The sequence below is a fragment of the Neopsephotus bourkii genome, unplaced genomic scaffold (genome assembly GCF_033783945.1).
Source record: "Neopsephotus bourkii isolate Nb327-2 ecotype Australia unplaced genomic scaffold, CSIRO-AGI_Nbou_v1 NB_533, whole genome shotgun sequence".
Classification (NCBI taxonomy): domain Eukaryota; kingdom Metazoa; phylum Chordata; class Aves; order Psittaciformes; family Psittacidae; genus Neopsephotus; species Neopsephotus bourkii.
The window spans coordinates 1,466,304-1,489,857 of NW_026901034.1; the positions used below are offsets into that span (position 1 = coordinate 1,466,304).

Genomic DNA, 23,554 nt, shown 5'->3' on the forward strand with positions numbered 1-23,554 from the left:
ATGATCTCAGGCATCTTCAGTTGCTCTATTTTTTGAGTAGTTGTGCAAAGAAGATTAGCAAAGGACTTGGAATCCCTTTTACACATTGGTATTTTCTCAAATATGAAATGTTCCACCTCTTTAGGTGATGGGTTCAGACTGATCTTCATTATATCACCAGGACTGTGCATAGACATGTCTGAAATAGTGACTGCACTCTGTTAGTAGTTGAACTATCAGTAAAACCAAGACCAGGACATTAGGAAGCTGGTCTCTAGGCCAAGTGCATACTTAGTGGAGAAAGAAACAGCTGTGTGATGAGATCCGGTAGCTTTATCTTCAAGTGGGAGCCAGAGGTACCTGGATTCAGTGGCGTGTGGTGCTTCAGATTGGCCAATGTGTCCTTTCTGTGGTGGGGAGGCTCTTGCAGCTCAGTACCCCATGAAGCAGTTGAAGTGAGGCCTTGGAATGGTATCTGTACTTTGATCATTGGTAGAACAGCTCTTGTTTCTCTGCTTTTCCCTCAAATGTTCCTGGCACAGCTGTACCCCTGAAAGAGCAGAGGGTGAGAAGCTGAGATCACCCCATTTGGCAGTTCCTTCTGTTTCAACTGCTTTGCAACTCTTAAATTTGTGGGAAATATGAGTACTTGAGGCAAGAAATCCTTGGCCAGCTCTAATCCAAGAGAAATAGATAGTGTTGGCTCAGCTTTTTGTTCCTGCTTGGTGAAGGTGGAGCCCTGGCACATACCATGTTACCTGCTTCCTGGCACTGTGAGCTGAGGTGGAGGAGGCTGTGCCCGTTGTCAGGCAGAATGGAGCATGGTGCTGTGAGCTGAGGGTGAGGAGGGCCTGGTGCTCCTTGCAGGAACAGAGCTGTGGGATTTTATTGGTATTTGGGTGAACTTATGATCTGCTGTCAAAAGTATGGATAAGCCTAGTACCATTCTCAAGGTGACCTTCTGGCTCTAGTGGTGGTGTCTAACCTCTGTGCTAGCTATTGTTTTCCAAAGCCCTGGGGTTATATGGGGCAGCCTTCTTTTAGGGTAGGAGTTTCAGTTATACTTGTGACAAGTGTGTTAAGGGCATGCGTAAGAAGTGGCATGGGACAAACAGCTGAAAAACAGTTGCTAAATATTCTGGTATTCCAGTGGCCTACAAAGGTGTTCACAGCTTTCGCTGTCCACTGAGGCTCCAGTAACAAAGAATGGTGGCCTGGAGAGACTCTTGCTTGTATGTGCTGGAATAGAAAAGCTTATCAAGGTAAAGGCTTTGACCTCCAGATAGCATTATAAGATGAGTTGGAGTCTGGAGGATTGGGAGAGGATAGGTAGAGGCACAAGTAGGGAGTATTAAGTTTTCCTGAGAGGATTAATCTGCTGGCAACTGCAGATACCTGAGAGCAGGTAGTGAGGGATGCAACCCCTCTGCTCTGTGACCCTTGAGGGAAGTGCAGTGTAACTAGGAGTGGGTAGCTGGAAGCATCCGGTAGCAATGCCTGATGGACATCCATGAATTCCCATCATAACAAATTAAGCTGCTTAAAGAAATGTGTGTGCTTTTGTTGCATGGAGCCAGGTGGATTGGTGTTGAAAACTCACTTGCTGTGGGAAGTTCTGTATTTGTCAGACCAGGTTTTGTTGTTCTTGTAACCGGCGGTGAAGGCACGTGCAGTGGTCTCTCGGATATAGGGGAAGTTCTCAAAGAAATGTGGCAAAGCAAGCAGAACATTACTCAGTGACTTGGAGAGGATGACTTCAAGACCTCTGCACTTTGTTTCTGGCTAACTCAATGCTGGGTTGTTTACTCTTTCCTCCTGATACTAGAGCAACATGATGATCTGAAGTCACTTGTATTCCATTCAGAGGTCTAGGAGCAGGAGATAGGGAATGTGTCCTTAAGTGCCTGAGCTATTTTAAGGGCAGGTATTATTCCAGGGTACAGGAATGGGGCAACTAGCCTTCAAACTGCTGTGGTAATTGGAGACTGCAGCCACCCTGAGCGTGCCCACAGCGCTGTGCGTGTGCTGGCAATTGAGCTGGTCTTTATCATTATCACATTAATGTTTTCTTTTGTGGTAGATAAAGATATAAAGACTCATGAGAGCACTATGTGGTATATGAAACAGTTGTCTCTTACAGAAGACAGGAAGATAGCAGCTGTTTGTAGAGGTTGGGCTCAGCTCTGGACTGATAGCAAAAACGTCTTATGACCAGACCAGTGTAGCTCCTGGAGTGCAATGGAAAGAGAGCACAGATTCTCCTCCTCCTGTACCTGAACCCTGGGCTGCTTGTACTTCAGTTGCTTCAATTCCATATTTACAACAGCATCACAAAATGCAAGATGTTTTTCAGAAATTCAAGGAAAACATTCCATCCTGCAAAGATCCTGCAATGTAATGAGAGGTTAGAGAGGAGTCATAGTAGGTACCATTTATGCAGGGGCCATGAAAAGCTGAATTTTTGCTACAGCTGGTGACGAAGCTTTGGGTAAAAGGCTTTTCAGAGGGTTTGGTTAATTAAAACAAGGAAGACTTAAGAACCAGGACAGAATTATTTTCGAAATGGATAAAGTGAGTAGCCAGTAATTGGAGGCCTTACCCTTGATAGTCCAGGGCACCTGGAACCATTTCACACATCACATTTTAAGGCACAGGAGTACTAAATATTTTTCAATAGCCTTCTTCATAGAGGCAATGTCTGACTTGAATGTTATTGTCTCTGGGTCAAGCCTTTAGCTAGCAGAAATCAGCAGAGCTGTGCTTGCTTTTGCTAGCCAAAGATTAGGTTCCTGATGTTTGAGTTATTTTGCTTCTACTTCTTGTGTGAAGGATAAGTTCTGTTAAGACATGCTTGGCTTGATGACTGACATGAGCAGATCCTGGCTCTGTTCACAGCTATTTAGCTTTAACTTCAACCTCTGTGTTGATTCCCTTTTCCTCAGAGGTGAAGGGCCTCTGTTCTGCGTGGCTTTTACTGTAAGGGAATTAATTCATTTGGAAAGAGTTAAAGTTGATCTATCCAGAAGCTGAAACTTGCTTTGTTTTCACTCCCAGGCATATGAGAAACGCTTTCCTACATGTCCAGAGATCCCAGTCTTCCTGGGGAGTGAAATCCTTCATGAATCCAGGAGTGATGATGGAGCTATACATATCATTGAACGGAGCTGCAAACTGAATGTGGATGCTCCTAGGCTGCTGAAGAAGGCAAGTGGAACCCTGGGGTTTGTTGACTGGGTCAGATAGATAAAAGCTCCTAAAGTTACTCTTTCTCTCTGTTTTTCCTCCTCCCTTTGGTTCTTCATCCTTCTCAGATTGCAGGGGTAGAATATGTGTTTTTCATCCAGAAAAACACAGTCAACTGGAAAGAGCGAACTCTCCACATTGAAGCCCACAACGAGACTTTTGCCAACCGTGTTGTCGTCCTTGAGACATGTAGCTACTCAGTAAGTGCTTCCAACCCTTCCTTCACAGACGAACAGAAACAAAACCCTGCACTCTTATACAGGGTAAGGTTGCTTGACTGAATTTGAGCACTGGACTGTAGTGTGCTATGGTTAGACACTCTTGGACTGGGAAGGCTGCTGTATCTTAGGGTTTTCCAATGCTTTTGTGGACCTTGAAAAACTTTCTTAGGTTTATTGTGCTTCTCTGATGGAGTGCTAGGCCCTACAGTGAGAGTAAAAAACACAGACAGTGTTCCCTGAGTTTGTTTTTGGTTGAAATTCAAGTTAGTGAAAGCATTTGGAGCTAGAGTGTGTATTTAGATCTAGATATTTAGAAGGAAATCCTCAATATTTATAATGATGAGGGCCAGAGAGAACTCTGGCAATTAATTTTGCCCACACATAAGGTGGCAAAACTTGCACTTGTTATGATCTTCATGCTTGAAGCATTTGGAGGAAGTTCCAGAGCTCTGTTTGTGGCCTGGGGTGTCTCACTCTGTGGCTGTATCTTCAGCAGTAGTGTGCTTTTTCATTGTAACTATGCTCTTAGGGCTCAGTCACCATTAAATAGCTTCATCTGCTTCTGGAAGCAATCAGATACTACTCTTTGTTCTCTAAACAAAACTCCAGATCCTGTTACTTACCTGCCTCTTTGGCAACTGGACAACAGCTCAGCTTCTTGGGAGTAAGCAAACTGTAAGTAGCTGCTGTTTCAGGCAAGACAAAGTTGGTTTTGGTGCTGAGGGGGTTTCCTGAGGCAGAGATCACTTGCTGGCTAAAAGGGGCTTCCGGAAAAACTGCAGTAGATCAGGATTCCCTCACTGTGAGAGATGCTGACAGCACCCAGGTCAGCTCTGGATTTGCTCAGATGTTGTTACACTTGCTGATTTCGGCTGTGTTGCCTCCTGCTCATATCCTTAGGAAGGAAAGTCAGCAGCAGGGCTTGGAGGGAAGTACTCTTCCCGCTCCAGGGCGGGAGCTTGTGGGCTGCATCCTCACGGCACTTCCCGGCTCTATTTTTACCAGTTCCCTTTTCCCTGCCAGAGTGCACCGGAAACAGGTTTATTCTCATCTTTCCTTTTCTGCAGTGCTCTCTGAAGCAACTTGGAGAAATAGGATCCTGCTCTTGCAGTTACTTAATATGTTCCCCTGGGGAAATTTGTGTCCTTTATAGAGCTCCTGTCTTTGTGTGTGGGAAGGAATTTCTTTCTGTCATGTCAGTTTGTGAACAGCAGCACCTACAGAGAAGAGGCTGAGCCCTCTCAGAAAAAGATTAAATTTGAAAAAGAAAAAAATTACATAGGTTTTTATGTAGAGTAACTGAGAGGAACTGGCTAGAAAGGAAAGGTGTATATGGATACTGAAGAGGGACTCTTTATCAGGGACTGTAATGATAGGCCAAGGGGTAATGGGTTCAAACTAAACCAGGGAAAGTTCAGGTTAGATGTAAGGCAGAAGCTCTTCCCTATGAGGGTGCTGAGGCGCTGGCACAGGGTGCCCAGAGAAGCTGTGGCTGCCCCATCCCTGGCAGTGTTCAAGGCCAGGTTGGACAGGGCTTGGAGCAACCTGGTCTAGTGGAAGGTGTCCCTGCCCATGGCAGGGGATTGGAACTGGATGAGCTTCAAGGTCCCTTCCAACCCAAACCAGTCTGGGATTCTATATTGAACTGACAGTGGGAAATCCCTCTGTTCTGCCATGTCTTGTGTTCTGAGGGGCAGATCAACATAAGTGGTTGAGTTTCCCATGCAAAACTAGAAATAAAGTTTTGTGTTTCTCCTCTTGCAGACGTAGGGGTTTTCAATTGCATGTGCAATCCCTGGCTTTCTGTAAAGAAACTTTGACATGATTTCAAGAGAGCAGTCACTATTTTAGTGCAACTTTTGCTATGAATATTACTGCTCAGGTCAGCTGGAGCAGGGAGAGTTTTCAATCTTGTGCATGTAAAGAATGCTGGGGTTAACCACAAACATCAGTATGTCCAGTTCATGATTCATTCCATTACTCTGGGAGAATTAACCCAACTTAAATATGTGTCTGTGGGTGCCTCATAGGAAGCCTCTTCTGTGCCCTCAGTCTCTAGCTCTGGAGATTAAATAGCCAATTGTACCAGGGGCAAGGGCACTGATACGTTGTGAGATGTCTGCTACTATCTAACCCTGTGTCTGTCTTTGGGCTTAGGTTCACCCTGAGAATGAAGAGTGGACTTGCTTTGAACAATCCGCATCTCTTGACATCAAGTCATTTTTTGGCTTTGAAAGCACAGTGGAAAAGATTGCCATGAAGCAGTATACCTCAAACATCAAGCGGGTAAGATGGGCTTTCCTTTGTGCCAGAAACCCCAGATTCAAACACCTGCTCTCTGTGTGCCTCTGTGAGATGGACCCAGTCTAGTTTTATACTCTTGCTGATGTCTCTGAAATCTCTCAGTAAGAAAAAGCCAGCACACAATGAGCAGGAAAACAGAGTGCTTGCTGGAATGTGTCTGTGCAGAGCAGGGAGCAGGCTGTGCCAGTGGATGCGGTGGGTGCCAGGCTTCTCGCACACTGAGGACAATGTTCTTCTGCAGGAAGAGAAAGTTCTGGGTAAAAATTAGCACCCTGTCTCTTAGCTTGGGAAGAGCAGTTTCCTTTTGGTGGCCTTTTCTTTTTGCCTGGGCTGCATAGGAACAGGGCAGCTAATTGATGGCTTGGGAACAGGAGAGGGGTTACAAGTGTTATAAAGGTAGCTGCATCCATAGCATTGGCATTTGCTTGGCCAGTGTTGTAATTCACCATTTGTATGGTGCTTTCAAAGTTTTCCAGCAGGGCTGTGCAGATGGAAAGAGACAACTATTTTCTTCTGTTTAACAGCATTAGTCATCTGTCCTGAGGAAAGCTTTCCTGCACCTTGCTGGTTGTGGGGAGATGGGGTGGCTTTTTCCTAATGAGAGTTATCCCCTTCAGGGCAAGGAGGTGATTGAACACTATCTGAAGGAGCTGATCTCCCAAGGGATCACTTTCATCCCCCGCTGGACACCTCCCTGTGTGTGTGAGCAGAAGGATGAGCAAACCCCAGCTGCTGGAGATGCTGCTGATGCTGCTGCAGCCCTTGACTCTGGGGCTCTTGGAACTACCAAAGAGCAAACTGGCAGCTCCTGCCCTCCAGCAGAAGCTCTCAGCTCTGATGGTATGTGGTGTAAAGATCTAAGTGCCTTGAGTAGCACTGACTAGTAAGTTTATGTTTACTACTTTTGGCATGAGGATTTTCTTCTGGATTGTGGGTGGGGAGGGAGGAAATTTATTTTCTTCAAGAAAAACGCAAACAATGGAATTTTTCTCCCCAAAAAAACCTGAAAAGCCAAGAAAAACTCTGCCTGCAGTAGGTTTAGTTTGAGCATAGGAAGAAAACTTGGTTTTCATCTAACTTTAAGGTACTTTATACCTTAAATTTGAGAAACTTAAAGGTGTCTTGAGTATGCTATACCTAAATTATAATGAAATGTTTTAGCTATTTTAAAGTTCATGTTCTTGGGGATTTGTTTGGATGGTTTTTGCCCCTCTATCAGGCCAAGACAAACTTGTGGAATGTTGCCTAATGCCTTACTCACACAAGGTGCTTGAATTGGGTTTTATCTTTCTAGATCTTTGTGTGTTGATCTGATGATATCTTCTAGACTAAATAAAATTTTTCTCTGCAAAAAGAAGTAGGAGGGACTTTTTAATTGAGAGCTGTGGTATTAGACACAGGAGTTGTCATTCCTCAGAAGGAAAGACAGCACTTGTTTTGCTGAGTGTAACTAGGGGAAAGGCTTGGAATTTGGAACTGTCAATGGTTCTGGTGTCACCAGACCTTCTCTGGTAGGAGAATTGGAATCCATCTGGAAAAAGAATAAAAAAACCTCAAAGGAGTTGACTGAGAAATATTCATGTGTTTTGGGATTCAAGTTAATCTGAGAGAGGGCTCTTCATCAGGGACTGTAGCAATGCGATAAGGGATATTGGGTTCAGACTTAAACAGAGAAAGTTCAGGTTAGATACAAGGAAGGAGTTTTTACCTGTGATGATATGCTGGAACAGACTTCCCAGAGAAGTTGTGAATGCTTCATCCCTGGCAGTGTTCATGGTCAGGTTGGACAGAGCCTTGGGTGAGATGATCTGGCATGATGTGTCCCTTCCCATGGCAGGGGGTTTGAACTGGATGATCTTAAGGTCCTTTCCAACCCAACCATTCTATAACTCTAAGAGTGGCAGATCCCATCTAGCAGAAGAGGAGAGTAGCTCTTCTTTATTTGCTTATATTCATGTTTAGGAAGCGATCAGCTTCCCTGGGACTGCTCTCCTGTTTGCTGGCTCAGTGGATTCAGTGGGGGCATAGCACTTCTACGCTATAATTTCCGTATTATCAGTCAGTACCAGCATATCCTGGGGGTGTCCAGGCCTTATTCTGTCGTTAATGGTACTTGCTGAAAGTATTTTGTGCTTGATGAAGAGCTAGCTCAGAGGTGGGTCTCCCAGCCCTTCTCATGTGCCTTTGTACCACCAGCACAGCTATTGGCCTGTGCTTTGCTTCCCTTTGGGTACCACATTCTCCTTGCTGGCATCTGCACATCCAAGCTTCAGATGACACATCTGCTTCTGTCTCTGAATGCTGGCAGTCTCGCACCCCTTGTCCTTTGTCTCTGATCTAGAGGGAACTTGAGCTGCTGGTCTGCACAGGGCTTCTCCTCATGCCTTAAAGTCTCCCTTGCTGTCAGAAATGGTAGTGTTGTTGTCCCTTTCTGGTGCCTATAAGTAGAAAGATATTTCAATTTTCAGCCAGCTGGTTTTTAGCTTCTTGTCATGGGAATTTTGTATGGGATCTGTAGGGCACTGGGGGACTTAAATGCCCAGGTGTTGGAGAAGGGTGCTACAGCTCATATTTATGAAGTTCCTGCTGGAGCAGTTCAGGGTTGAATGAAGTATTAGCATTCCAGAAGACAGGAGGAGTGATTCTTAAATGTTGTCTGTGTTGTCATGCCTCGGTCACTGTGAGAATATCACTCACTTCCCTTAGGCATCAAAAATGAGGGCTTCTGAGCTCCTCCAGTGTAAATCCTAAGTAACCTGCTGTGTAGAAATCTCCTTTCTGGCTATGCCAGGTCTCCTCTGAACTGTTCTCTTTCATTCCCTCCAGGTGACAAGCTGGATGCTGATTACATCGAGCGCTATCTGGGCCAGCTGACCCCGATGCAGGAGAGCTGCTTGATCCGCCTGCGCCAGTGGCTGCAAGAGACACACAAAGGCAAGGTGGGTAGATGAGGCAGGGAGCACACTGTGCAGGCCTCAACACAAGGTTCTTGTACCTCATGTGCCTTCAGCCCTCCAATAAAACTCAGGCTCATGGACAATTTGTGTGCTGAAATTTGGCTGTGTTGGCAAGTTTGGGTGAAAGGCCAGGAGTAGCAAAAAGCCTGTGTGACCTTGTGGGATCTGGTGGTATCAGACCTGTGTTGCTTGGTTCAGTGCTCTGTATGGGAAGGTCCCCAAGCCCAGAGGTTTTGCTGTGGGTTTAGAGTAGGCATTGGCTGGGGCTTGACTGCCCAGACTGTTGCCTAGGACTGTTTCAGTATGTGGGAAGTAGAAAAGGTCTCACCTTGTGTGTTGTGTAAGCCTCTAAAATAGAGGAGCTGAGGGCACTAGATGTGGGCAAGTACAGCTGGAGTTAGCCAGCTAGTAGAGATAGAAATGCATTTCCCTAAAAAGCAGCAGAAGTACTGTGGGCTAGATGTATCCCTACTCTGCTGAAATACAGCTCTGCTTTAGCAGCTGCTTGGGCTCCTCCTGGTTGGAGTGTCTAGATCAGGTCAAGAGGTAACTGTATGTGGTTGAGAAAAGAAAAAATCTAGAGCAGTTTGAATGCCTCAAGAGTGACCTAACTTGAGGTTTCCTGATGGAGAGAGATTGAGTGGGATGGAAGGACCAAGGATAGCAAAAGACAGTAACTGGGTGAGCTGAATAGATAAATAGTGGAATGTTGCTCACAAAGAGGGGAAACCAGGAGAAATATTGTTGGAGCAAGTAACCCTCCTTGAAAACAGAGTACAGCTAGATAAGGTTTCAATAGTAATAGCTTCCTGCCTTGGAAGGTAACTGCTCTGTCAACCATACAGAATGAGTTAGGAGGTATTCTGCAGTCATGGGCTTTGGATTTGTCTTTTTCTTTGAACTGGCCTTTCCAAAAGAGGCTGCTGTGCTTTCTATGTGCCTTGCTGTGCCTTTGAGAGCTGAGAAGAGGGCATGTCTCATCTGAGTATAAGGGGAGGTATAAGAGCTTAAACATGATTCATAAACAGCTTGTTTCTTCTTGGAAAAACTAATTGTCTATGTAGAAATAAAGTGTAACAGATTTGGTGCTATAGTTCTGTTACTGAACTTGAAGTCCCCTTCTGTGAGAGAGTGTGTGTGTGGGTTTTGCTGGTACCTGTGAATGTGGATGGAGAAACAGTTACCAGAAAACCAAAGGCTGAAGAGAAGAGCAGAAGGTGTTGAGGTAATGTGTGAAAGTCTCCCAGCAGCTGACAGGCTCCAGAAAATACCAACACTGTTGAGTCTGTTAGCTGATAAATTGAGAACACCAAGCATCTGCCAAACCTGTCCAAGGCCACTGGTCTAGAGTAGCAGCAACAACAGGTTATATAACTGAGACCATGTCCAAAAGTATGCTGGCTGCTAGATGCAGGTAGAGCCTACAGGAATATATACACCCTCAACAGAAAAAAAGGACTGAAGGGCTGTCTGAACACCTACCTGCAAGGTCCTGTCATGTCACTATGATTCTCTGCCTCTGAGTAAACAGCTGGGACTGGCCTCCCAACTAACCAGGTAACTGTGTGAGCACTGCTAATAAGAGCTTCATGGATGAAATGGGCTCTACTAGGTATTGGTTGTGATCTGTCTCCCATGATCAACCTCCTGTCAGATAAAAGGGATTTGACATCAAGCAGACATAAAGCAAAGGGTAAGGATCAATGCCCAGGCATTATTATGTTATGAAATATGGGGTGCAAGGCTTTTCAAGTTGATTGTAACCTGTCCAGTAAACAGTGCAGACTTCTATGTGGTAGGAGATGTCTCAGCTATTGGCTAACCAGCTAAAAATGAGCCCTAGATGAGAGTAAGACAGTGAGACTTTATCCATGCATGGGCTCTCCAAGGATCCTGGTTTCAGGTGGAAGAAGCACAATTTAAATGGTTGGGGTTTTTTTGCAGGTAGGGGTAAGGAGTTAGATGGATTTTGATTGCTTGTCAGTGTAATAGAAAATTGGGAACTTGCCCTACATGAGTTGAGTTTTCTCTAGAGAGGCTGTTACCTTGCTATGAGAATCTGCTCTCTTGATTTGAAGCAAGGCTCTCCTTATTCCTCTATCAAAAAATATTTGTAGATCTTCTGTTTCTTGGAAAATCACAGAATCCCAGACTGGTTTGGGTTGGAAGGGACCTTAAAGCTCAACCAGTTCCAACCACCTGCCACAGGCAGGGACACCTTCCACCAGACCAGGTTGTTCCAAGCCCCGTCCAACCTGGCCTTGAACACTGCCAGGGATGGGGCAGCCACAGCTTCTCTGGGCACCCTGTGCCAGCACCTCAGCACCCTCATAGAGAAGGTGGTGATGTTCCTTTTTATTCTTATTTTTTTCTCTTTATCCTATTCCAGTATCCAGTCCCTGTTCCTTCCAGAGGAGATATCCTTCAGGACCAGATTTATCACTGCTTTAAAAATCTGAGTAGCTGAAGAAACAATCATCAAATGGTGTTAAAATTGCAGATACTTACAGCTATTAATCAACGTCTTTGCACTATGCAAAGGAGTACATGTAGTTTCACTGGTAAAGAGAAAAGGAGGCTGAGATTAAACCTTCATATGGGAGTTAATGCTTTGCTTGGATAAAGATAAGAGGCTACACTATGGAGTAAGTCCCTGGAGGTCCCTGCCTTTGGTCTAAACAAAAGTGCTAAATTTGCCTCTTATCTGAGGCTATGGACTATATAGGCTTGAAATATACAAAAACCTAAGAACCATTCCATCTCCTGGGCTTTACAGGAGATCTGGGGGCTGTTGTAGATGTTTGTGGGGTTTGTCTGTTGTCTGGGGAGTAACAGCTTCCTCTGAGCAGCAGAAACACAAACATAAATCAGCTGATGACAGTTCTGCTGCTTTTACCCTTGCTCTGATGCAGAAAACTTTGGTGGTGTTCTTATAAATACCTTAGAGATCTTATTTGGGACGGCTGCCCTCTTATTTCCATGAGAGATAAATGCAGTGTTTGCAGCATTAGAGTATGCTGAGCATTGTTAATCTCCTATCTCTTCAGGTGCTTCTAGGCTTTGCTTTAGGCTGCCTGAACCCTACGCCTTTCTTTATAGGTGGAATCAATTCTTAACATCTCTTGCAGTTTCATACCAGGTTGTGATACTGGGGTTGCTCCCAGTCTGACACAGGTGATAGCTCTGCTTTCTCCCCTGCTTTCCATTGTTGTGAGCATGTCAGTGAACAAACAAAAGAGCTTTGACTCCCAAACATGAGCTTTTATTTGTCCTACATCAGGGCTCAGATTGCTTACGTCGTGCTAAGTCAGTACAGACACTCCAGAGGAGGCTATCCCTGCTTGCCAGAACTTGAATTTTTAATGGAAGCTTGATGTAGCAGATGAGGCCAAACACTTCTGAGGGAGTTGGGGTAAGGAGAAAAAAGCAGAGCAGCATATGCAGCTAGAATCCATTTGGGTTTGCAGCTTTGACAGGCTTTTAGTCAAATTTGGCCCTGCTGTGGAATCTGTCAGGTTTATTGTTAGTTCCCAATGCTTAGTATTACTGGCAAATCTTTGATTTTTACTTTCAGCTAAGAGGGAACATGTGAGATTGAGAAGAAGGTTGGAATAAACCATTCTACAGACCTGATTTGGGAAAGCTTTTGTGCTGCTAGAATTACTGATAGAAGGTGTTGGATGAGTGATAGAGATTTGACCAGACTACAATAACTACTTGTTGTAGTTCTGGTCAATATGTTTGTTTTGGCAGGATTTAGTATGATGTGATGGGGCAGAGAAGCTTGTGAAAGAACTCTAATGCTTTCCTGTTGAGAGAACACCAGGGAGGGATTGTCAGCAGCAAGCAGAAGGGAGGTCTGCATGGGACCTGGAATTGGTGTAGGGGGTAATCACTCAAAGACTATGGTGCCATCTCCCTCCAAGTAGTGCTTAAACTCATGTAACATGTTACCTATGGATGCTTTCCACCCTTTGATTTTCCCCTATGGGCAGTCAGCTTGCGGCTCTTGCTTTCATACAGTATTTTGTTTGTCCTTTTGGGATAGCTACCTGAGGGAAACTTCAGCAAGCTCCGTTTGCTGGGGCTTTGGGACGAGTGAAAGGCTTCTCACAGGCTGAATTCACAGGTGAATCAGTACTTTCTTTTGTGCTCCTAGCACCATCTGCTGCATTCAGCTGGCTTAGGTGAGGAGGGAGGCAGAAGGAATGTAAGTTTATTTATCTTCATTTTAAGAGGCTAAAAAAATGGTACATGCTTCTCTGTGGGCTTTATGGAATAGTGGTACAGGTAATGTAGCAGTCTTGATCTTGGACTTTCTCTTCTCTCAGATCCCTAAAGATGAACATATCCTTCGGTTCCTGCGGGCACGGGACTTCAACATCGACAAGGCTCGAGAAATGCTCTGCCAGTCACTGTCTTGGCGCAAGCAGTACCAGGTGGATTACATCCTCCAGTCCTGGAGGCCTCCAGCCCTCCTGGATGAATACTACACTGGAGGGTGGCATTACCAAGACAAAGGTGAGAAGCTGCCCCTTTCGTTAGAGCATGGGTTGATTATAGGACCTTGTGAGTATTGACAATTTAAACACTAACAAAGCCACTCACATGTAAATAGCCACTCTGTTTTGCTGTAACTTTATTTTCTTTGCACAGATAAGGCAGACTAGAGTGAGTCCAAAGCAGCATCAATTTGATATGGCTGCCTTTGGATGTGATTTTTATCATTTTAAAATATTTCATATATCAAAAAGAGTGTGACGAGCAGGTCAATGGAGGTTATCTTGCCCCTCTACTCTGCTCTTGTGAGGCCCTACTTGCAGCACTGTGTGCAGTTCTTGTGTCTTGAACATAAGAAGGACATGGATCTGTTGGAGCAAGTCCAGAGGAGGTCACAAGGATGATCAGGGGACTGGAGCACCTCCTGGATGAAGACAGGCTGAGAAAGTTGTGAGGGCTGTTCAGCCTGGAGAAGAGAAGCTGTGTGGAGACCTCATAGCAGCCTTCCAGTATCTGAAGGGAGTCTACAAGGATGCTAGAGAGGGATTCTTAATAGGGGGTTGTAGCATTAGGACAAGGGGTTTAAACTGAAACAGGGATGTTCAGGTTAGGTATAAGGAAGAAGTTCTTCCCTGTGAGGGTGCTGAGGCGCTGGCACAGGGTGCCCAGAGAAGCTGTGGCTGCCCCATCCCTGGCAGTGTTCAAGGCCAGTTTAGATGGGGCTTGAAGAAGCCTGGTCTCGTGGAAGGTGTCCCTGCCCACAGCAGGGGATTGGAACTGGATGAGCTTTAAGGTCCCTTCCAGCCCAAACCATTCCATGATTTCATGTGGCCCTCTCTTATACTTTATTTATTATATTTTTTTTGAGATGGACGACCACTCTACATCCTTCGTCTTGGCCAGATGGACACAAAAGGTTTGGTGAAAGCTTTGGGAGAGGAATCATTGTTGCGACACGTGAGTTGTATTTTCCTTTCTCACCCAAAGTACTCTCATCTCCCTTGGTGTGTTCAGAATGTTATGGAGCCACAGCAATCTACCTGCCTGACACAGCTCCTGTGTTGTGTAGCTGGCAACTCAAAGTTGGCTTAGTGATGTGGCATGGCACAGCTGCTCAATCTACCTCCAGAGACAGAAGTGAAGCTTTTGTAATGGTACAGATTGGTCAGAAATAGGCTTTCCAATAACCTGCAGTTCACCATAAGCTTTCCATGACCCTCTCATGTAGCTCAGCTAATAACATTTGATCTTGAAATTGTTCTACTTCATCCTAGATTTTCAGTATCTGTACCTTGTATTATCAGCTCAACTTTTCAGTACAGAAGCCTTTTTTAATGTAAACTTTCATTCTGTTTTGTACACTGCAAGTTCTCAAGCTGGTGTGCTTCTAGGTTCTGATTTTTGAAATAAGATCTCCTGCCTGTCCTGGTTTCTCGCTCATACTGAGGCTAACCCCACTCTGTACTGGCTTTCATTTCAGGTTCTGTCAATTAATGAGGAAGGACAAAAGAGGTGTGAGGAAAACACCAACATCTTTGGCCGCCCCATCACGTTAGTACAGTTAATTTTCTTGTTAGTTCAAACTCTGTAAGGATACCTGTTGAGAAAAACCCTTCTGTGTGAAGGTTTTAGATGATGTCCTTAGGATTAAGCTGCAGATAGATGGCAGTGGGTCCATGTTCTGGGCTGTTCCTGGGCTTTGGGTGCTGTACATAGTGGACTTAAATGCTGATAAATTCTACAGCTTCATATGAAAGCAAGTATTGATCCTTCCTTATGTCTTTTTATGCCCCATTTCAGATTAATTTAATCTAATATTGGTGATTTTAATCCAGATCCTGCAAATTCTTTTTTATACAGGAAACTGCCAGTTTCCACCTTCATTTAAAATATACTTTTTGAATTATTTTTAGGTACAGGCCTGGATGTCTTCATCCTCTTCCACACTGACACCATATGTTCTTGCCTTTGGGCTTGGGTGTCTGTTTTACCTGAAAGCTCAGCCAGATTCAGGCTGTCTCTGCCTGTGAGTGGAGATCTGCTTTTCATTGCAATGCTGCTGTCCCTTGGTGGATTCACTAGATCCTGTACAGGCAGCAGTGTTACTGAAATAGTCTGTGGCTCATCAGCTGAGTAGCCACCGTGCTATGAAGTTCTGACAGGTCTCTTTCTGTGTGTGCTTTTAGATCCTGGACATGTCTGGTAGACTTGGAAGGATTGAATATGCGGCATCTCTGGCGGCCTGGAGTTAAGGCCCTGCTTCGGATAATTGAGGTTGTGGAGGACAACTACCCTGAGACTCTGGGGAGACTGTTGATAGTGCGAGCACCCAGGGTTTTTCCTGTGCTCTGGACTTTGGTGGGTGAAATCTGGACTGCAGGGTCTTGTGCATGTACAAATAGCTAAATCATCCAGTCAGTGGGAGTTCTGCTTGTTTGAAAGGTTATGGAGGGAAAAGCTTCCAAGGAACTTGTGGCTTAACTCCTACAGAGGCCACAGCATCACTAAAGAGCAAGCCATAATATGCCTGTAGCTCATCTGGTTCCAGTGGTTGTCGTCTACCAGGGCAGGACAGGATGACAAAGATAAACTTCAACTCCTCATGCATGCCCACGGTAACCCAAAGTTAGTGAGGTTTTATACTGATGGGAGAAGACAAATGGGGTTTGTTTTTAATCTCATGCTGGAGGACATTGAAGAGTAATAAAAACTGTGGTTCTGCCTGGTGCCTGATTGCTGTTCTGGCAATGTGAAAACATGGTGGTTAAATTTCTTGTGAGGTTTAGATGTGATGTGGTGACTGCAAGCTTCTTTTATATGAGGTAAAACCTGTTGTGAGATGATACTGTACCCTTGCTATTTGTTACCCTTTCTCTGGGGAATTGCTGTGCTGGTCTGTATTCCTGCTGCAGAGGCCTTCCAGTCTAAAGCCTGAAGCATCCATGTGAGATGGTATAAACATTGTCTCTAACTTCACCCAGTGACAATGTTGTCTTTTATCCACTTTCTATTTCAGGTTAGTCCCTTTATCAATGAGAACACAAGACAGAAGTTCCTCATTTATAGTGGGAATAACTATCAGGGTCCAGGAGGGCTGGTCGATTATGTGGACAAAGATGTGATCCCAGACTTCCTGGGAGGAGACTGTATGGTGAGTTTTCCTTCCTACTGTGCAGGTGGAATCTGCAAGCATCCTCCATTCCCTCCTCCTCAATGCCCTGGCCTTCTTCCACTTCCTTCTGGAAGACGGCTAAACCTCTGTTGTGGTGGGGGTACTTCTGCTCTGAGCACAGTGAAGTTAACTTGTGCACAGACTTCATCGTGAAGAGGTGATGTTGCCTTGGAGAAAGGGGTTTGAGGTTAGGTCTACACGGAGCTTAGATAAACTATTATAGTTCATGTAATTAGTTTCACTGTGGAATCTTACACCAGCTGATGACGTCAGCCTCTGTCTGACACAGTGAGGGTTTGTGGTATAGATGACTTCATATTTTGCCATTAGATTAGTTTAAACCCTCATATTTGTCTGACTTTTCCAGTGTACTGTCCCAGAAGGTGGCCTTGTTCCGAAGTCACTTTATCAAACAGAAGATGAGTCAGAGAACTCGGATCACATCCGGTTATGGACAGAAACTATCTATCACTCTGCAAGCGTCCTCAAAGGAGCTCCACATGAGGTACAGACCAGAACCTCACGAGGCTGCAGGGGGGGTATGTTGCAGGTGTTGTTGCTTCTGTTAAAGGCTGACTAGAGCAATTAATTGCTCCCAAAGATGGTTCAGTAGCATGTCTTTCCTGGGAAGGCTAATGCCAGCTAACAGCCAGGAATGTGGAAGTGAAGAACAGCAATTTGAGTAACAGTGTCTTTTTTTTCTACTGTGGCTTCATCTTCTGTAAGATACAGTCTCTTCCTCCTCCTCCTCCAGGGAAATAAAGCTCACTCAGTTTGCCTTCTTGATCATACAGCTTCCTTTCCCAGGGGTGTAGATGGGACAGTAGTAGTGGTGATTTAAGAAGGTAAGTACTGGGAATGTCCTGATGAGGATCATCAGAAAATAATGTCCAAAAGAGCAGTACTTGAACGTCAAAGCAGTCCACCAGCTTCACTGATAGCTGTAACTGACTTAGCCTGCTTGATACCTTAAAAAGCAGCAGTGCCTTTTGGAGTGCTCTTTGCTGTCTGGAATGCTTTGCTGCAGTTCTGCTGAGGTTTTCCAGAGCTAGTAAATTATTTACAAGAAACTTGAATACAGAGGAGAGATGGGGTGAAAATACCTGAGTAGATGCACTGTGGCAGAAGTCTGGTGATGGGAATGGGTTTGTATCCTCCTTAGGAATCCAGACCAATGGCTTAACTGAAGGATGGTGGAGAAAAACATGCTTGCAGAGTGGTTGTCCCCTTAGAATCTGACTTTCTACAATGGGCTTGTTTTGTTCCCTTCTTAGATAGTTGTGGAGATTCTGGAAGGGGAATCCGTCATCACATGGGACTTTGACATCCTTAAGGGAGATGTGGTGTTCAGCCTCTTCCACTCCAAACGAGCTCCTGAAACAAGTCACAAAGAAGCCATGTTACCAAGTACCTCTGCTGCTGGGGACAATATGCAGCTGATTGACAAAACGTGGGTCCTTGGGGTGGATTACAGCCATATGGAATCTCCACTGGTTTGCCGGGAAGGAGAAAGCATCCAGGTCAGATGTCTTTGGGTCCTGGCATGGATCTAAGGTGCCATGGTGGCAAGGAGAAGGAATTGATGCCAAGGCAAATCATGTCATGCTTAGAAACAGTTGTGGTTATTGTTCTCTGTATTCCCTGTGAAAGTGGCTGCTATTGCAGCTCTAATTTAGAGTGAGCGATTGGAAAGAGACTCCATAATCCGGGATAAACTAACTGAAAATAACCTTTTGTCGCTAGCCTTAGAGGTGTGCCATGGTATGTGCTCCCCAAAGTAGGCAGCTCCACTAGTTGCTTTTGATTTTGCTAAATTCCGCCATTTCTTAAGGCACGTGATAGACACTTGATGGCACTTTTTCTCTCCCAGGGATCTCATGTCACTCGCTGGCCTGGCTTTTATATTCTCCAGTGGAAGATGCATGGCCCTCCCCCCTGTGCTGCCACCAGCCTCCCTCGGGTGGATGATGTTCTTGCCTCTCTGCAAGTTTCCAGTCACAAGTGCAAGCTTATATACTACTACGAGGTGCTTGCGTCCAAGGACTTCAGGTAGGAGATGTACTGAGGGATCCTACCGTGTGACTTGCAATAGAGAAGCCAGAGGAGAGAACTGAGTGTGAGTTAAACATTGATACACACGCCCTGTGGAGGTCATTGGTTTCACTGATGATAAGTTAGGTGGGAACAAACTTAGTGGCATTTTGCACAAAGAATCTCCTTTAGTGCTGTAGGTAATGAGAGACATCTTGGCTGTACGTTCACAGTAGAATCTGTGCTTCAGTTCTCGCTGACAGCTACCTGAAGAAGGGGGGAGAGTTTAGACTCTTTAGTCTTTATCTTAGGACAATTATGAAGAGTTACTTTTGGGGTAACTTATCAACTACCAGCTGGGTTATTTCACACATAGTTCATTTGGCACTTGAGAAAGCTCAGTGGTGAATAGGTGAATGCAACAACACAGGCAGGATTTGCCTGGCTTCTTCTAACGCTAAAAGTACTTCTCCAATCACCCAGTAACTTAAATTCTTTGTTAAGTACTTGGCCTTTGGCTAGGAGATGGAGGAAGTAGAACAGATTTGCAGGTGGTGGCCTTGAGATGTGACCTGGCTAGATCCTGTGTAGTTGGAGCAGCAGCAGCAGCAAACTCCTCACTCCAGTCATTCAAACCTGTTACTTGTCACTTGACCTGCATAAAGTATGATGGGAAGAGTAGGCAGTCACAGCTACAGTGAGCCCTGTCTGCTTGGCCAGAAAGAGCTGAAGCCCATGGCTGGACATGCTGAAGTTGAGTCTCTCATGTTTAGCAGGCTGGAGTTCCTTGGTTAGCAGTGACAGCTGCATCACTGAGCAGTTGGAGTGCTCCTGAACATTCCTTTCTGCTCAGGGGCAGTGAATGCAGCTCCAGCTGCATCCTGCTCCCAGAATAACTGCCGGAGATGAGGTGTAGTATGTGTAACATGGAAAATGGATGTCTCTGGCAAATTAATTTGTTGTTATGACATGGATATTCTTAGTTGAAAACGATAGGACAAAATGTAAAATACTTGCAAGTGTTACAGAGTGCAAGTTGATCTGTCAGACTTGTAGAATTCTTCATTAATAGCTGCCTTACTAACAAATCTGTATTGTTCCATCCTAGGGGATCCATGTCGAGTCTGGAATCCTGTAACAGTGGCTTTTCCCAGCTGAGTGGAGCCACCACGTCGTCCAGCCAGTCCCAGAGCAGCTCCCATCTTTCTAGATAGCAAGGCTGAGGCTGCAGCAGTAAGGAAGAGTCACCCAGGACTCCTGGCCCCCTAGAGCTGCTCTGTGCACCAAACCAAAGAGCCTCCAGAGGCTGAGCATGGAGGCAGTCGTTTGCCTGGCCACAGGGAGCAGCCATTTGGACACAGAGAGGCTTCGGGGAGCTGCTGTGAGCATCAAACCTTAGCATTCATATGGCAGACTTAGAGATTTTTATATCAGATGTCTACTTCTCAGTAGTCTTTTTCACAAATGGGTTTTGGATGAATGTCAGTTTGCATGAATCTGTATTACTCCACTTGAAAGGGCTCTTTCCAGTCAGTCCTTTTCTTACGTAGAGGAGACTGATGTTGCCTTATCTGTTTGCTCTGTAGGACTATTCATCTGTAGCAAAACAAATCTAGTTTCCTGGGTGCCCAGGGTGCTGGTTACACATCAGAGTGTGAAATGGGCACTTCAAATGCAAGGACTTAAACTGGAAATTCCTTTATACAGAGAGGATGTTTCAAAAATCAGTTCCAGGGTCAAACCTAAAACCTCTTCTGATCTGACAGGATGCTACTAGGAAATAGGCTGGATTTGTTTTAACCCACTGAGACACAAGTCATAATGGGTTTTGAGAAGGGAATCTGACTCCAGCAAGCAGCATCTTTCTGAAAGACTACTGTTCCTCTTTCCTCAGGTTTATAAGCAATAATGAGTAGATCCAACCTATCTCATCAAAGTGGATGGGAGGTGAATCATATTATCAAGGGCTAAGAAAAGCAATAGTTTATTTCCTGAAGGCACAGAATTTTATGGCAGTATTATAGACCTTGCTTTATTAAAACACAAGTTAACTTGAAGAGAAAACTTTGAGAAAAGGCATGTATGTAATTCAAGCTCTTACTGAAAGGTATTTATTCAAATACTAGCTTATCTAAATTAATTTTTAACTTATTTGTAACTTCAGAAATGACTATTTATTAAATCCAGGCACCTTTTTTCATGGGATGAACTTTGTTATAGAAAGGCATAACTGATAGTCTTCAATCCCAATAAGTCTTTCTACTGAGATTCTATTCTTTGGGATTGTTGGATGCTCTCTGTTAAGGGCTGTATCATACCCAGCACTTGGGTAAGGGCTGTGTGTTGCTGTCTCCTGCAAGGGGGGGTGACACTCCAAGGCCTGGGGACTCTGGAGGGATGTTTCTTAGTATTGAGAAGTGAGGATGGAGTTAGGAGCTGGAAGAATACTGTGTGTTTTTGACACACCAAAAATACCACCTTTGTCCCTTACCTCCACTGATTATTCCAGAGAATAGATGTGCAACAAAGGCACCAGTGATCCAGTTATCAGGTTGGGTAGGGAAGTTGTGTTCTTGTCTAGGTGTCACCAAAATGAGAATATGTGTCACATGCTCCATTGCCCTTGGGCAGTGTCTGCAGCTGGCAGGACTTGTGATATGGACAGATGTTTGCTTTTGAATCCAGCTGTGCTCCATGAAGACCTCATCCCCACCGTGGAGTTTACCTCCAACAGGTCCGCTGCCTGTAGAAGGATCAGGAACTGTTGGATCCTGAAGGGTTGGAGCTATCCCAGCCAAGCAGCTCGTGTCTCATGTGTCCTAACCTGAAGAAGCTTCCAGTCCCCAGCTGGGGAGCAGCACAAACTGGGAGCATGGCTGGTGGTGGAAGTGCAATTCCTCCTCAGGCACAGCCATCCATGCATCACCCACGGCATCTTCCTCATCAAAGACTTGGTGCTGCTTTCCCTCTCGCCAAGCTTTTAAGGCTGGTGGAATCTGTGTGGCTAAGAACAACACACACATTCCTACTAATCCTTTTTTAATGACTGCTTTGGAAGTACCAGGCGTTGCAGGAGAAGAAAGGACCTCCAGTATCTGGAACAATAGGAGACAAAGAACTCACTGTGTTCGTATGAGCTGTTTGGGTGTTTTCAGGGTTGGAGGCAGAGCAATTGCTCTCCCACCTTGCATCTCGCACTGTAAGAGTGGAACAGGTAACTAATGCAGGCCACGGGGAAATTCTGCTTTCAGAGTTCTCCAGGTATTCCCGTGAACTTCATTGTTTCTCCCAGGTGAATGAAACTTCTGGCTCTGGCATTACAGCATCATTGGAGTCTGACAGAGGCAAGAGCACTTACAAGAGTACTGGAACTAAAAGCACATGTATGTATCCCTCATGTCAAATCCTTTACCAGTAACTAATTCTGATGCTAGAAAGTTTCAAATGGACTCCCAAAGCATCAGGAGCAAACCCAGCCTCGCGCTCCCTGTGTTGATGGAGGATTTCAGCTTCTTGTGTCATGTCCCATGGTGGTGAAATTCCAGTTTCCCTTGGCTTGCTCTGGTTAAGAATCTCTTCCATTGCACTGGATTATTATTTTACTCTCAAACATGGCCTGTGCTGTTCTCCCACCAGTAGCTGGTTTAGGTATTTAACTCCTGTCAGTGGGGCACCTGGAGCGAGGCCAGGGCTCTGAAGAAGCCAGGAAGAGCCAAAGGGTTGGTTGCAGGGAGTACTCCCTCCTCCTGCCTCCAGAGAAATCACAGCCTCCTTTTTATCCCTGTTCCTCAGCAGTGTCAGCCTTCGGTCCAAGAACTTCCAGCTCATGTCTGTTTAGGAGGCAGCTTGTGCTGGCTTCTTTGTCAATTTTAATCAAAACTGGCTACCAGTGTACTTGGCTACCACTTTCAGTAATGCAATAGAGACTGCTTTCTCCCTGAATGTTAACAGGAGAAGGCAGGCACCAGCATGGATGTTGTGGCAGTGCTCTGCTTTTTAAATGTGACTTTGCCCATCGGCACATACAAGAGAAGCAAAATTCTTTCAAATGCCCTTCCCTCCCCACCCTGCCAAAAAAATGACATTGGGAAATAAACCAGGCTCTTTCTTTCACAGCAACCTCTTGTGAGTTGAGATGGGGACAAGTTCAGTGTCCCAGCAGCAGCTCCTTGGTGAGGTCAGTGAGCTCAGGCTGTGTTCAGGTAACTAAATGGAGCTCCAGCTTACTGAGGAGCTTTCCCCTCTTTCCAGTATTTCATATGCAAAACACAACATCTACCTCGAAGAGCTGTTGCCATGGTTCATATGCAGTGATGTGGGGCTGTAGGCAGAGTGTTGTGCATCAGTTAAGTAGGGCCATGGGTGAAACCTTTATTATTGGCAATTCCTGCAGCTTCTCTGAGTCTTGGCATTTGCTGGATTCTGTTCCAACAGAACAAGGAAAGGCAGATACAGAGTGTGGCACCAGAGGGTGGGTACTGGAGAGGGCCATGAGGCTGGACTGCAGTACTGAGTTCTTACAGAATCCCAGACAGGTTTGGGTTGGAAGGGACCTTAAAGCTCATCCAGTCCCAACCCCCTGCCATGGGCAGGGACACCTTCCACCAGACCAGGTTGCTCCAAGCCCCATCCAACCTGGCCTTGAACACTGCCAGGGATGGGGCAGCCACAGCTTCTCTGGGCACCCTGTGCCAGCGCCTCAGCACCCTCACAGGGAAGAGCTTCTGCCTAAGAGCTCATCTCAGTCTCCCCTCTGTCAGGTTAAAGCCATTCCCCCTTGTCCAAAGCTTTCTTGTAGCCCCTTTAGGCACTGGAGCTGCTCTAAGGTCTCCCCTTAAGGAGCCTTCTCTTCTCCAAGCTGAACCAGCCCAACTCTCTCAGCCTGACTCCAAAGCAGAGCTGTTCCAGCCCTCACAGCATCTCTGGCCACCTGGTGAATCCTTGTGGCTGACCATTTCCTATCTTTTACCTTTGAAAAGGGCTTTTTAAACTGCTGTAGACAGAAGTGACAGGCACTGAGGGCACCTCCTGTTGGTTTCTGGGTCTCTTGCACTTGCTGGGGGGGAGTAAGAGTGATCCTGTCTGTCCCAAGGGGAGGAAAGCCTGTGTGACTACAGCTGCTGCAGGTCTGCAGAGGCATCAGCTGC

General features: G+C 45.4%; 1 protein-coding gene across 2 annotated transcripts in view; it reads left to right on the forward strand.

Annotated features, from left to right (window-relative positions):
• The window catches only part of SEC14L5 (SEC14 like lipid binding 5), a 37,554-nt gene extending 16,949 nt beyond the window's left edge, over positions 1-20,605 (forward strand). Inside the window, exons 4-17 of one of the 2 annotated variants that reach the window (XM_061350751.1) lie at positions 3,034-3,183; positions 3,291-3,422; positions 5,601-5,729; positions 6,365-6,587; positions 8,574-8,686; positions 13,036-13,225; positions 14,073-14,161; positions 14,685-14,755; positions 15,391-15,562; positions 16,221-16,355; positions 16,744-16,881; positions 17,651-17,896; positions 18,247-18,425; positions 19,516-20,605. In XM_061350751.1, the coding sequence (XP_061206735.1) occupies positions 3,034-3,183; positions 3,291-3,422; positions 5,601-5,729; positions 6,365-6,587; positions 8,574-8,686; positions 13,036-13,225; positions 14,073-14,161; positions 14,685-14,755; positions 15,391-15,562; positions 16,221-16,355; positions 16,744-16,881; positions 17,651-17,896; positions 18,247-18,425; positions 19,516-19,621 (2,073 nt within the window). In that variant the 3' untranslated portion in view covers positions 19,622-20,605. The remainder of the gene's footprint in view (positions 1-3,033; positions 3,184-3,290; positions 3,423-5,600; positions 5,730-6,364; positions 6,588-8,573; positions 8,687-13,035; positions 13,226-14,072; positions 14,162-14,684; positions 14,756-15,390; positions 15,563-16,220; positions 16,356-16,743; positions 16,882-17,650; positions 17,897-18,246; positions 18,426-19,515) is intronic. The other variant, XM_061350752.1, reaches the window with a different exon arrangement.
• The last annotated feature ends 2,949 nt before the right edge of the window (positions 20,606-23,554 follow it).